Below are 12,397 nucleotides of genomic sequence, written 5' to 3'. Positions count from 1 at the left end.
AGGTGTGTAACAGCCACACAGTAACATGCACAGGGGTTGCTCGCCTAGCTCCATGCAGGGTGGGGCCTGGCATTCGCTGAACGGCCACAGGGCAGACCGGGTGGGGCCTGGCATTCACTGAACGGCCACAGGGCAGACCGGGCGGGCAGCGAAGAAGAACCCTGGATCCGGCCCAGCCTCCAGGAGGGGGAAGTAGGGGAGGCGGAGGGGAGTTTCCTGAGCTCGGCTGGGTCAGGCACTCAGAGGAGAAGCCGGGGGGTGGATGCCGTGAGCCAGGAGGGGACACTCTGCTCTCTCAGCGCAGCACCAGGGCAGTGCTCTGCCAGTGCCCCTCGATCCCACCCCACAGCTCCCTCCCCCTGGCTTTAAATCTGGTCTGAGGGCTGGCACCTCCAGGCGCCCCCTAGCGCCTGGCTCCCACCAACCCCTGCAGGAATGTAACGCCCAGTCCCATATGGCCCTATAAGGCCCAGGCACCGCCCCCTACAGCCCCCCACCCAGGCTCCCCCGCCTCTGCCTCATCTCCCCTCCTGATTGGTCAGACTCTCCTCCCCCTCCTCCTTCCTCTTTCGTCCAAGCGACCTGGCTGGTTGTTGGCCGCTGGTGTCCCCAAAGTCGGCGCGCGCGCGGATTGGCGGGGAGCAATGCGAGGCGGACGCGGATTGGTCGCATCCGGCTCCCGCCAGGGACGGGGAGGGGAAAGCCGATTGGCGACTGAGGGCAGGGGCGCGGCGCTCGGCAGGAAGTGAGCGGGCCGGGCGGGGATTGGTCCCGGCGCGAAGTGCGGGGATTGGCGCGTCGGTGTGGGGCGGAGGTGGGGATTGGCGGAGGCCGGCGGGTGACGCGCGCTGATTGGCCGGCTGTGCGCGCAGGCGGCGCGCGCGGGCGGCGGGGCCGCTTTGTGGCGCGCGCGGCGGCGGGTTCGGGTCCCGGCGGCGGCGGCATGTCCCGCGTGTCGGTGCTGGGGGTGTCGGTGCTGGAGAACCCGAGCCCGTTCGGCCGCCCGCTGCGCTTCCAGGTGCAGTTCGAGTGCGGGGAGGCGCTGCCGCACGGTGAGTCCGGCCGGGAGCCCCCGACACCGGGGCACCCGGCTGCCGCCCCCCCCCCGCCGCCGCCGGGAACCTTCCGGGTCCAGCCCTGGGACCTTTGAGGCCTGGGAGCCCCCCCGCCGCCATTCCGCCCCGGCCTGGAGCGGGCCCCCCACCGCGCACAGGCAGGGGGCGGGGCCTCCCGGGCGGGCGGGGCGGATGCGCCGGGTTCAGGGACCCCGGACTCCTGGGTTCCGTGCCGCCAGTCCCCTGGCCCGCCGTCGCTCGCCAAGGCCCAGACAGGGGCGGGGCCGCGCTGGGGAAGCGGGCGGGAGCTGGAAGCCCCCCCCGGCCCCCCCCAGCGCCCCGCCTCTGGCTCCACTCAGCGGGCTGCAGCGAGCTCTTGGGTGTCAAAATCACCCAGCTGAACTACCCCCATTAACCCTGCCAGCCCCGCCTCGCCCCTCGCCGGGGGGGGGACGGCGAGACTCTTACCTGGCAGCCCCCAGGGGATTCTGCTTGCAAACTTCTGTTCCCTTGGTGCCAGTTTTTATCGACACCGCGGCTTAAATGTGCCCTGATGGGTGAGAATCACGTTGTGCCCAGCATTTCTGGAAAGCGGGCCCACGCACAGCTTGATTCGGTGGCCAGAGAATCCTTCTGGTCCGGAGAGGCCTCGGGGCAGAAAACTTCTGCCTTTTGCAGAGCATGGGTGTAGCCAGACTAATCTTCCTGGGCTGAATATTTTCCAGCAATAAACACGTGAATGAGACATTACTTAACGCAGCGAAACGATGGCGCTGAAAGGTAGAATAGTGGCAGTGATGTTTCCAGTTCTTTGTCTGCCCTCCGCCGCTAAGATTTCCCATCCAAAAGACCCTAAACCCCCTCCTGCCCCTTCTTCTTAAAACAGCCCATCAAGGAAAACGGCCCTTAGACTGCAGTTTTAGAGCCATTGTATTAAGAGATCTGAGTGCTTCTGAGGCATCTCTGGGAGGCTGGCTCCTCTCTCTGAAGAAAGGAGCCCAGGGGTCGAAAAGAGACTTTCCAAAGGGTGCAAGGGATAGCGTGAGATGTCACGCCGCAGAGCGGTGTTGTCACGAAAGCGTAGCTTGCAAAGCCCTTTATGGCCTAAGCCCTGAGCCTCTTAACTTCAGGGGGTGTCAAAGCTGTGGAGTGGCGGCAGCCAAATCTCTCTGCTGTCTTTGGGGCTGAGAAATTGGCATGTCTCATTGGCTTTACTGTTTGAAAATGGGCTGTTTGCGGAGTCTGAGCACAGCCCCGCTGAGTGGGGGCAGCAGGAATGCTGCCGCGTTGTTGGACCGTCCATCTTCTCCAAGGCGATCCTCCTGATACAGGCGGCATCACCCGCTGCATAGCCCGCCTCACTCTGCGGCTTGCCCTGTGCGGGGATCTTAAAACAGGACGGGCCATGCCACTCTGGGAAACCTGTCTGCGAACCAATCAGATAAGCTTTCCAGTGCACTGGGGGGAGGATCAGCTCTCAATCAGACTGAATTTCCTCGCTCTTAGGGGCTTGTGTGGGATCATCCCCCACTACTCTCTATTCTGGGAAGGGGGCTATAGCTCGTAGCAGCTTGAGGATATATGCTGCAGTTTGTTCCTCAAGGAAGGCTTCCCTCTATTGGTAAGCTACTCTAGCCTATTATGTAATCTCTGGCTAATGCATCCCCTCTCTTGTAAATTACACAGCTTCTGTATGTGAAAAGCTGCTGTTTCTGATTTGTTTTGAGAAACTACATATCCCCCTTCATCTGAACTCCCCCTGCTATGTGGCATTACTCTGCCTGGCAAAGGCCACCCGGATCCAGTCTCCTGGGAACTGTTTACATGTTACATAGCATGCTTCCCTCAGGTGTGGAAGTGAAAACTACCCTTCCACCCTCCCATACGCATACTTGTTCTAGCTTGATGTCTGTGCATGGGGGCATAGGCCTGGCATTGGCTCAGGCTTGGACATGCCTGAGCGCCTCTTAGGTTTGGGTACCAGGCTTTGGTAAAAGAAGGCAGATCCTGCTCGGAGCTGAAACTCATCCCTTGGAATGGACAGCTTGGCAACCCTAGTGCATGTGCTTGTATTCAGAGGAGCACTGATTATTAACTTGATTTAAAACCAGAGTTGAGCTTAATGTAATTAAGAGCACCCACACAGGAGGTAACATGACTCAGGACCCCATTGTGTCAGGCGCTGTACAAACAACAAAAAAGAAGGACCCAGCCCCAAAGAGCTTCCGATCTAAGTATCAGACAAGGAACTGCAGATGGAACCGGATAGACAGATGGGGGTTTGCAACGAAACCATTCTGGCTGTAACTGGTGCAGCCTTGAGTGCAGGCAATGCTTAAGATGATCCCTTGGCCCATAATCAGGAAATCTCTCATGAGCTTTAAAGAGCAGAGTCTGGCTCCCTTCCCACTGGGGCTGCACCTGTCGGAGACTCTGGTCAGTGCTTTGGTCTCATCTCTTGCCAAAAGGTGGTCTCCCATCTCTTGTTGGTGGTCTACAGAATCTAACCTTCTGGGGTCCCCTTTGATCCCTATCCCTCGAAGAAATGGGTTGGCAGGAGGAAGGGAAGGAGCTTGCAGCTCAGAGGATGGTTTCATGTTTGAGGTGTTTGCTGGGGACTCAGGAGATCAGAATTCGGTTCTGGGCCATGCCACAGCGTCTGTTGAATCTTGGGCAAGTCACTTAAGCTTGCTGTGCCTCAGTGTCCCTGTAAAAGGGCATAATAACCCTTCCTTTATCTTGTCTGCTTTGTGGTGGTGTCCTAGCATGTCTGGGCAGTGCCCAGCACAAAGGGGTTGGTGGTTGTGAGACACTGATAATTAAGTTCTGGATGGGAAACCGATGGGGAACACAAGGGACAGGGTCAGACCATCACGTTGGTGTAAATCTGGGTGTTGTGCTCAGTTATGCTGGTGTAAATCCAGAGCAGAATCGGTTCCCCAGCATTACTCGGGGGCTGCTGCTGATTCTCACTGCGGTCCCCTTCCCTTTCAGACCTGGAGTGGAAAATCATCTATGTGGGCTCTGCGGAGAGCGAGGAGTATGACCAGGTGCTCGACTCTGTGCTGGTGGGGCCTGTCCCAGCTGGGAGGCACATGTTTGTGTTTGAGGTAAGAGGCATTAGTGAGAGACTTGGGCGGGGCTAGAGGGCCTGGTCTGGGGCTAGGAAGCAACTGGATAGGCGAAATGCAACCAAAGCAGCTTGGGACCCTTAATCTGTGGCAGTATTTTTGAGTGAGGAGGCAGGATGAATGGGCAACGCCTTATTATGGTGGTGAAGACCCGAGCATGATGTCTGCAGAGAGCAATGTTAGCTAGCGGGAATCAGGAAGCCAATTGCTCACGAAAGCTTATGCTCAAATAAATTTGTTAGTCTCTAAGGTGCCACAAGTCCTCCTTTTCTTTTTGCGGATACAGACTAACACGGCTGCTACTCTGAAACTTGTTTCCCTTTGTGTGTTCAGGGTTATTTTTGTCCTTCCTCTTAAGCAGCAGGGATTGACCACAGCTGGAGATGGACTGTGGACAGGGTGGGCTGGTATCCTGAGGGAGTACAGAGAATTCTTTCTCAGATGCTTGGCTGGTGAGTCTTGCTCCCGTGCTCACGGTCACGCTGATCTTCAGGTTTGGGGTCAGGAGGAAATCTCCCACCCCAACCCTGCTGTCAGATTGGTAGGGACCTTGGTGGTTATTCGCCTTTCTCTACCGTGCGTAGCAGGGGTCCTTGCTCAGCTCGTCTGGTTAGATCTCACTAAATCAATTCCCAGTCATCGCTAGCACCTCAGTCCCTCCTGTTTTCTCCCTGTGGCATTCAACTGTTGGGTCTCCCATAGTTTGGTCTGATCTGGGCTGTTGGGCTTGGTGATAGAGAGTAGGTCATACAGGGTGATTTGGTTGTCCCTTCTGGCTTAAAAACTCACCAGTGTGACTGGCTTTCGGTGCCCCTCTGACGTGCTCTTTGACCTCCTCCTGGGGCGGGGATGTTGCTTCCTTTCCAGGCCGAAGCCCCCAACCCCAGCCTGATCCCTGAGAGTGACGCGGTGGGGGTGACTGTGGTGCTCATCACCTGCACCTACCTGGGCCAGGAGTTCATCCGCGTGGGCTACTACGTCAACAACGAGTACACGGACCCTGAGCTGCGGGAGAACCCGCCCCTTAAGCCAGACTTCTCCCAGGTACGAGCAGCTGGCAGAGGGGGGCTCTTGACTCACACCCTGCCGATGGGGTCTTTGTAAGGGGCACCTCGGGCCTTCTGGGCAAGGAGGCTCTTGCCACTGCAGAGCCCTGGTCTGACCCAGTTCCTCACGGGGTTGGGGGGCTGGGATCAGGGAGCTCTCTGATGCTCTGAGCCCTAGTACGGCATTTCAAGCTCTTGGTCCCTGCCCGGCTAGGGAAAGGGTGAGTCTCGAGGTCCCTGGCTAGGGGACTGGGAGTCAGTGCACCTGGGTCCCCTTCCTGGCTCTGCTACTGATTTACTTGTAGGTCCTTGCCCAGGTCGCTTCCCTGCTACCCTGTGCCTCGGTTTCCCCCTCTGTACAGCAGGGCTGCTGGTACTTTAGACCTTTACTAAGGGCTTGGCTACGCTTACAATTTAGAGCACATTAAAGCAGCCCCAGGCGCCCTAACTCATGACCCATCCACACTGGCAAGGCACTTAGAGTGCCTGGACTCTGCAGCTGGAGCACTTCTGGTAATCCACCTCCATGAGAATCCTAATGCTTGCTGTGCCTCGTTAAACACCCCAGCGTCCGTGTGAACACGGTGTTGGATTACTGCACTCTGATCAGCCTCCAGAAAGTCCCATAATCACCTTAAGTCAAGTGGCCACTCTTGTCATTGTTTTGAACTTGGCTGTAGGAATGCGGATATGCCCTTTCAAAGCTCCATTTCTGACAGCCGGCTGCTTATCTTCTCTGAGACAATGTTGCTTGCTGTGATTGTGTGAGAGAGAGAGGCTGGGGGAGGGGGGTCTGCTGTTGTCTGAACTTACAAGACAGCATGCTGACATGCGCTCGGCCCCCTACAAATCCACGCTCTCTCCCCCTACATACACACACCATGCTCCCTGTCACACTCCACCCCCACCCCCATTTGAAAAGCACGTTGCAGCCACTTGCATGCTGGGATAGCTACCACATCACTGTTCTCTGTGGCATTGCAAGAGCTGCTAATGTGGCTATGCCAGTGTGCTTGAATCTGACAGTGTGGACACACTGCAGCGCTTTCCCTACTGCGCTCTCCAAGGGCTGGGTTAACTTGCAGCGCTCTACATCTGCAAGTGTAGCCATGCCCTTAGTTAAGGAAGAAAAGACTTGACTCCTGGTTATATCCCAGTGCTGTCCTGCCCTCCCATCTCAACTGGCTTAGGCCAGGGTACGCCCTGGGGGTAGGAAGGCCCCACTTCTTTCCCCATAGCATGAAATCCCAGCAAGGGCCCCTACAGCCAGCTGATTGACTGGAAATTTTCCAGCATCTCTCCCCGCATAGGGTTCTCCTACACAGGCTGGGGGGCTGTTAGGTGTCTCTAGCCCCCAGATTGCTGTATAACAAGCCCTGCAGCTGTCTGACTCCTCCTCCCCCTGCTTAGCTGCAGAGGAACATTCTGGCCTCCAACCCCCGTGTCACCCGCTTCCACATCAACTGGGACGGCCCCAGTGACCAGATGGAGGACATCGAGAACGTGGACCCGGAGCCCGAGGGCGTGCTGTCTGCCAGCTGCACCTCAGCCAAGGGGCCGGGCACTGCTCTCGGCATCCTGCCTGAGAACTCCATGGACTGCATGTGATCCGGGGCACGGCCAGACCTGGACACGGGAATCCCAGGACACAGCCACTGCGTGGGGAAGGGGATCTGACTGGCTTCAAGGGGGCTGCATCCAAGTACCACAGTCAGTGGAAAAACCTGGACATGTTCTAGTGGGGTAACTAAAGGGTTAACGCCTCTCCTTAACCAATGGGGTGTCTGACTGTGGCCCTTCCCCGATGGGCATTAGGGGATGATCTGTGAGGAGACTGCGGGCACCTGCTTTGCAGCTGGGCTAGGGAGGAATGGGAGCTGTAGGTCTGCTGGGCTCCTCCCCCACTTTCTCTGTCTCTGCACCAATCACTGCTGGCTCGGTAGGAATCACCCTTGACAAGCACTTAGTCCCACCCACCCTGCATCAGGCCACCAGCTCAGGGAGCTCCTGGGGCTTGGGTGGCTTGCCGGGAATGTGAGCCAGCTCCTTTGGCTTGTCTCTGGGAACCATCCCCACCTCTGCGCTGACCCAGCTCCGCTCCTTCCAGGGTGGCTGCAGCCATGACATGCACCTGCCTGGTGTCCTTGGCCACAGTTGAGGCGGACTCCCCGTCCGACCCCTCCTTCACTGGCTCTAGCTGGGCAGTCGTATGCTCTCCCCTCCAGCCCCATGCTGCCCACTGTGGCTTTACAGTGCTGCTGCTGCTCTGCTACCTGGGAGTTCCTTCTCCTGGGAGCATCCCAATAACTCTAGAGCAGCTCCCTCCAGCTGCAGGATTGAAATCCCCACCCCTGGGGGGCTTCAGACTGTCTCTCGTCCTAGCTGCGGCACATCATGGTTCTCCAGCTCCTCTGAGGCACAATTCGCTCCAGCATCTCTCCTGTGTACAGCCTTTCCGGGGGTGAAGGGGCACCAACATACAGAGCCCTTGTGATCACATAGCTTGACCTCGGGTGGGGGGTATGCACGGCACCGTGTGGCAAAGAGCTGTCTGATCGGCATGAGGGTGCGTTAGACTCGGCCCTTTCCTGGTGGATCGACTTCCTTCCTTCCCCCTCAAGCAGAGCCTCTGATAACGCCGCTCTGGCAACACCTACTGGTCTATTGTGTTGTGTTAGGAAACCCGCTTCTGTTCCACTAGACTGATTCATCTGCAGCCTGATCCGGAATGGAGCATGCCCCCGCTCACCCGGCTGTGGGATGGTGATTCTATTCGCTTTCTAGAGTAAATGGCCAGTTACAACCCAGCCGGGATCTTGAGCCCTCTACCGGCCTGCATGGGGGAAAAGAGAGATTATTTGGGGGAATCGCTAGTTCAGTTCTGTTCCGAAGTGCCCTGTTCTGACCTTGTCCGTTTCCCTCTCTGATGTGGTAGGAGTACTCTGCATACATGGATTTTTTGTTGTTGTTTTTTAATGATTGAAAGTGTCTTAAGTCAACATAGGAATAAAGCTCTTGGAATGATTTGCTGTCTCATGCACTGGAGCAAACAGCGTGGCATGAGTGCGGGGCCTGGCAGCACGGCCTCACCCACTTCCTTCATAGTCACGGTGCTTCTGGCTGGGGGCTATGCCAGCAGCGTTCTTCAGAGGCGGCACGGTCCGATATGGTCTGTCAGCCGGTGAGTTGTGACCCTGGGGGTGGGGTCCTAAGACATTGACAAATCTTATTGCCATCTAAAGCAAAGAGAATCTCACTCCCTGACAACCCGCGTAGCTGTCCTCTTCAAGGTAAGTATCCTGCCAGCCTCTCCATGCACATGCAAGCTTAGTGTTATCATCACTGATGCTTTTTTTTATTCTTTGTAGTCAACGTGAGACAGGGAGGGAGTCATGAAAATTTTTGACTTCAGGTAAGGGGTTATCAACCTGAAAAGTTTGAGAAATGGGTGTGGTGGATGGGACATGAGTCCTGGGGTCTATTCCTAGTCCTGCCACTGACTCTGTGTGAACTTCGCCAAGTCCCTTGCCCCTCTGTGCCTCAGTTTCCCCTCCCACTCTTTGTCTATTTAGACTGTGAGCTCTGTGGGGCAGGGGCTGTCTCACACTCTCTGTGCAGCCTCTCAGTTGAGACTTCTAGGCTCCAGAATAATGCAGCCTGCAGAGGCCTGGGCATGCTTTATTCGTCAGCAGCCAAGCGTGTTCTGTCTGTCTCTCCCAGGTTACGTTTCAGGTCCTGCCTAGGTGGGAGAACTGGCAAAAGGCTCATCCCAAGAGGGAAAGGTGAGCTGGCGAGCTGTGTCCACACTGGTGTTGCTGCCAGCGGTGCAAACCTCAAGTATAGGGGTGTAAAGCAGTTGCCCAAATCATGTCGGGGGGGGGGGGCGGACGGATTCTCCCTTAAAGCTGTGCTTTGTGCGGTTGTTAGTGCACAGGGAGTGTAAAAATGTTACTAAATTAACATACAGTGGTGGCGTAGCCATGTTGGTCCCAAGATATTAGAGAGACAAGGTGGGTGTGGTAATTTCTTTTATTAGATCAACTGCTGTTGATGAGAGAGACCAGCCTTTGAGCCACACGGCATCTAGAGCTCTGTGTGGCTCGAAAGCCTCTCTCTCTCTCACAGAAGCTGGCCCACTACAAGATATTACTTCACCTACCTACCTTGTCTCACTAAATTAAAATGGCGATGACCCATCCCCAGCTCACATTGGTGTACATGACTGCCAGGTGCATGCTAGAAAGGTGCACCAGCTTAACTAGATTTTAAACGAGGGCATACCTCTAATGGCAAATTAAGCTATGCGTTTCCAACGTTCTGGCGTTGGCTAAACCTGTCTGAGTGAGACTTAAACTGATTTAAGGGTGTCTACATTAGGGGTTTGCATCAGTTTAACCAGAGCACTTTTAAATCTAGATGGTCTGTGTCTGAACATCTTAAAATCTTGTTCAGTGTCTGTACAGCACCTGGCACAATTGAACAGTAAACAGCTGCAGCTTTCTAGTGCGTGGTCAGACAACATCTCATCCTGGGTATGTGATTCCAGCACAGTAATCAAGACCTCAAACCGTGTCAGACTCTTTGGTGTTTTGTAAACACCTGAACATCCATGACACCACCAGTGAGGAAGCAGCCTCCTTCTCAAGTGGCTCCGTCACAAACTTTCTTCTGATCTGCAATCAATACCAGGGGAAGCCCCAGCTGAGTGTTTCTGATTATTTCTAAGGCTTAAAAAAAACAAACAGTAAAACTTCCAACTTCTCAAGCCTGACTTCTCCATCAAAAAAAAGAAACGCACCCTGATTTTATATGGATCCTTTCAAGGTCACCTTTGTATTAAAGCCCTAGCTGAGTCCAGAAAACGTGACTAAACTCTGTGCTAGAGGATTTTTTGGAACTTTCTCTGACGCTTTGCTTTAGCCTCGAAGCTGTAAAAGAAACTCTCTTTTTGGGTGCCTGAGGGAGGATTTAGGGACAAGCGTCCATTTCCCCCCCCCCCTTTTTTTTCCTTCCTCGCACATCTTTCCAATCACACACGCCCCCACACCCAGGGATTTCCTGTTGCAATTAACAAGCTTGTTTCCCAGCAAGGGAGAGGACTGGTACCACCATCTATGCAGCAACAGACCACTAGCTGAGTGTATTAAAAAGGTTAGTCGGCTTCCTCTGAAGCATCGGATATCACGGCAGGAGCTGAGATGGGCTTAATTATCTACTCTGCTATAGGAACTAATGAATCACTCTGGCTACTGACAAACAATTGCTGTGGACCGAAAGAAGGCCTTGATCCTATGTATGCATCCTTCTGCCCAGATGGTGTCCCAGGGAAGTGTGTGCAAGGACTGAGGAAGGATAGGCGAGTGGTTAAGACACTGGACTGGGACTCGGGAGATCAGATTCAGTTCCTGGATGTCAGTCTCCCTGTACACCTTGGGTAAAGCAGGATCAGGAGCTACCCCATGTCTAGCTAGCGTTGAGTGTGGCCCCCTTTACAGTGAAAGGTGAATTGCAAAGGGGAAAGCAGGTATTAACAGGTCCTCTCTGCTTGAGGCACGATATTCTACCTCTGCCCTCTCGCGCCTGGGGGAGAATGTGAAACAGCAGATCCTCTCTTTGCCAGAGGACTCTGCCAAGGCCGGTGGAGACTTGAATGCTGATGGCTCGTGAGACTGCAGCTTGGGCAGTAGTTCTCCCAGCTGAGGTTGGGGGATGATCTAGGTGGGTGGGGAGCTCCTGCCTGCAAATCTTTACCCACCAATCTCTGCTTGGTTTGCTCCCTGTTGCAGCTCTTCTCCCATGCGATTGTGAGGGATGTAGACTGGCAGGGCACCCTACCTGCCTCCCTCCCTGCACCAATTGTTCACTCGAGCCAGGCCCCTAGAAGGTCCATGAATGAAGACGGGGCCAGAGTTGGTAGGAGTTTGTTCCCCATGCTGCCTCTACTGTGCTTTGCATCAGGCCTTCAGTGAGCAGCCGCCAGGAGCTACCAAGCCCTGACAAAGGAGGAAAATTGCCGCCTTTTGTTGCGTTTGTGGTTTGTTTTGATCTTGTCTAATGGGAATCATGCCGGTGGCGCCGAACCAGCCCTTCAGCACGGGAGGGGCGGCCTGAGCCCTTAATCAAATGCTTATTTACCAATCTGAGCCTAGTCCCCAACACTGCAATTTAGTTTGTCTGTGCCTTGGCAGGCAAGCAGCAGCCAGGAACTCCTGGCAAGGCAGGGAAAGTGCATTTCCCCTTCTTGGTGAGATCTCTGCTTGCATCTCTTCCTTTCCTGACTCCATTCGTGGGATCAGACCCATGGCCCATACAGCCCGTTTTCCTGACCGGCCAGCATCAAGCTGCGTAAGAGGAAGGTGGATGTACCCTGCACTGACGGCATAACCAAAGCATCCTCTGAAGTTGCAAGACTTAGAGGCTAGCTCATGTCCCTGGGAGGATTTAGATCTCTTGTTTGCTGCTTAAATCTTCTCTGTTCTCGCTCTGGATGGTCTCATTAGCCACATAAATGTCTGATCTTTAAAGTAATAATAATCCAGCTAAGCTCTTGTGCTCAGTATCCAGTGGCAGTATGTTTTCTCAGTTCATATGGGGAGGAATGGAGTATTTCCTTTAATCAGTTCTGAACTTGTCACCTTTCAGTACCACAGAACCTGGTGTTTAATCTCACCCTTTACTGTGCGAAAGGTGAACCACACGGAGTGACTGGCTTTGCTGCCTCTTCTGTTTCTACTTTGGTTTTGCTTCCTGATCATCAGGCAGCCAGAATGATCTTTCTCTTTACATGAGGAATGTGGGTTTTGTCTAACTTATTTTTCCTGAGAGGCTGTATAAATTAGAGAACTGCCAAGAATGTCAGATCACAGAAGCCATCCTAGGGCAGCCAGACAAGTTAAGAGGAAGTGACTTTTTCCACACTTGCTTAAAACTTTGTAATGCCTCTTTGACACTCTGGCCATATGGACACCTTGGGGGGGAAAAGACGTCTCGGTTAGAATTTGACATGCAGTTCCATTTAGGGCTGTGAAATCACCACACTCACTCTAAAAAGAAAAGGAGTACTTGTGGCACTTTAGAGACTAACCAATTTATTTGAGCATGAGCTTTCGTGAACTACAGCTCACTTCATCGGATGCATACCGTGGAAGCTGCAGAAGACATTATA

At 54.5% G+C, this 12,397-nt stretch overlaps 1 protein-coding gene across 1 annotated transcript; it reads left to right on the top strand.

The window, feature by feature from the left end:
- The first annotated feature begins 871 nt into the window (after positions 1 to 871).
- Positions 872 to 8,256, top strand: ASF1B (anti-silencing function 1B histone chaperone). Its single transcript, XM_084610277.1, has 4 exons — positions 872 to 1,052; positions 4,050 to 4,165; positions 5,054 to 5,230; positions 6,643 to 8,256. The coding sequence occupies exons 1-4, from the start codon at positions 944 to 946 to the stop codon at positions 6,838 to 6,840; spliced, it is 600 nt and encodes a 199-aa protein (XP_084466403.1). The 5' UTR covers positions 872 to 943; the 3' UTR covers positions 6,841 to 8,256.
- The last annotated feature ends 4,141 nt before the right edge of the window (positions 8,257 to 12,397 follow it).

The sequence above is a fragment of the Lepidochelys olivacea genome (genome assembly GCF_965140295.1).
Source record: "Lepidochelys olivacea isolate rLepOli2 genome assembly, chromosome: 20".
NCBI classification, from domain to species: Eukaryota; Metazoa; Chordata; order Testudines; family Cheloniidae; genus Lepidochelys; species Lepidochelys olivacea.
The sequence above is the reverse complement of the archived record's forward strand: the minus strand, read 5'-3'. Positions and strand labels throughout refer to the sequence as shown.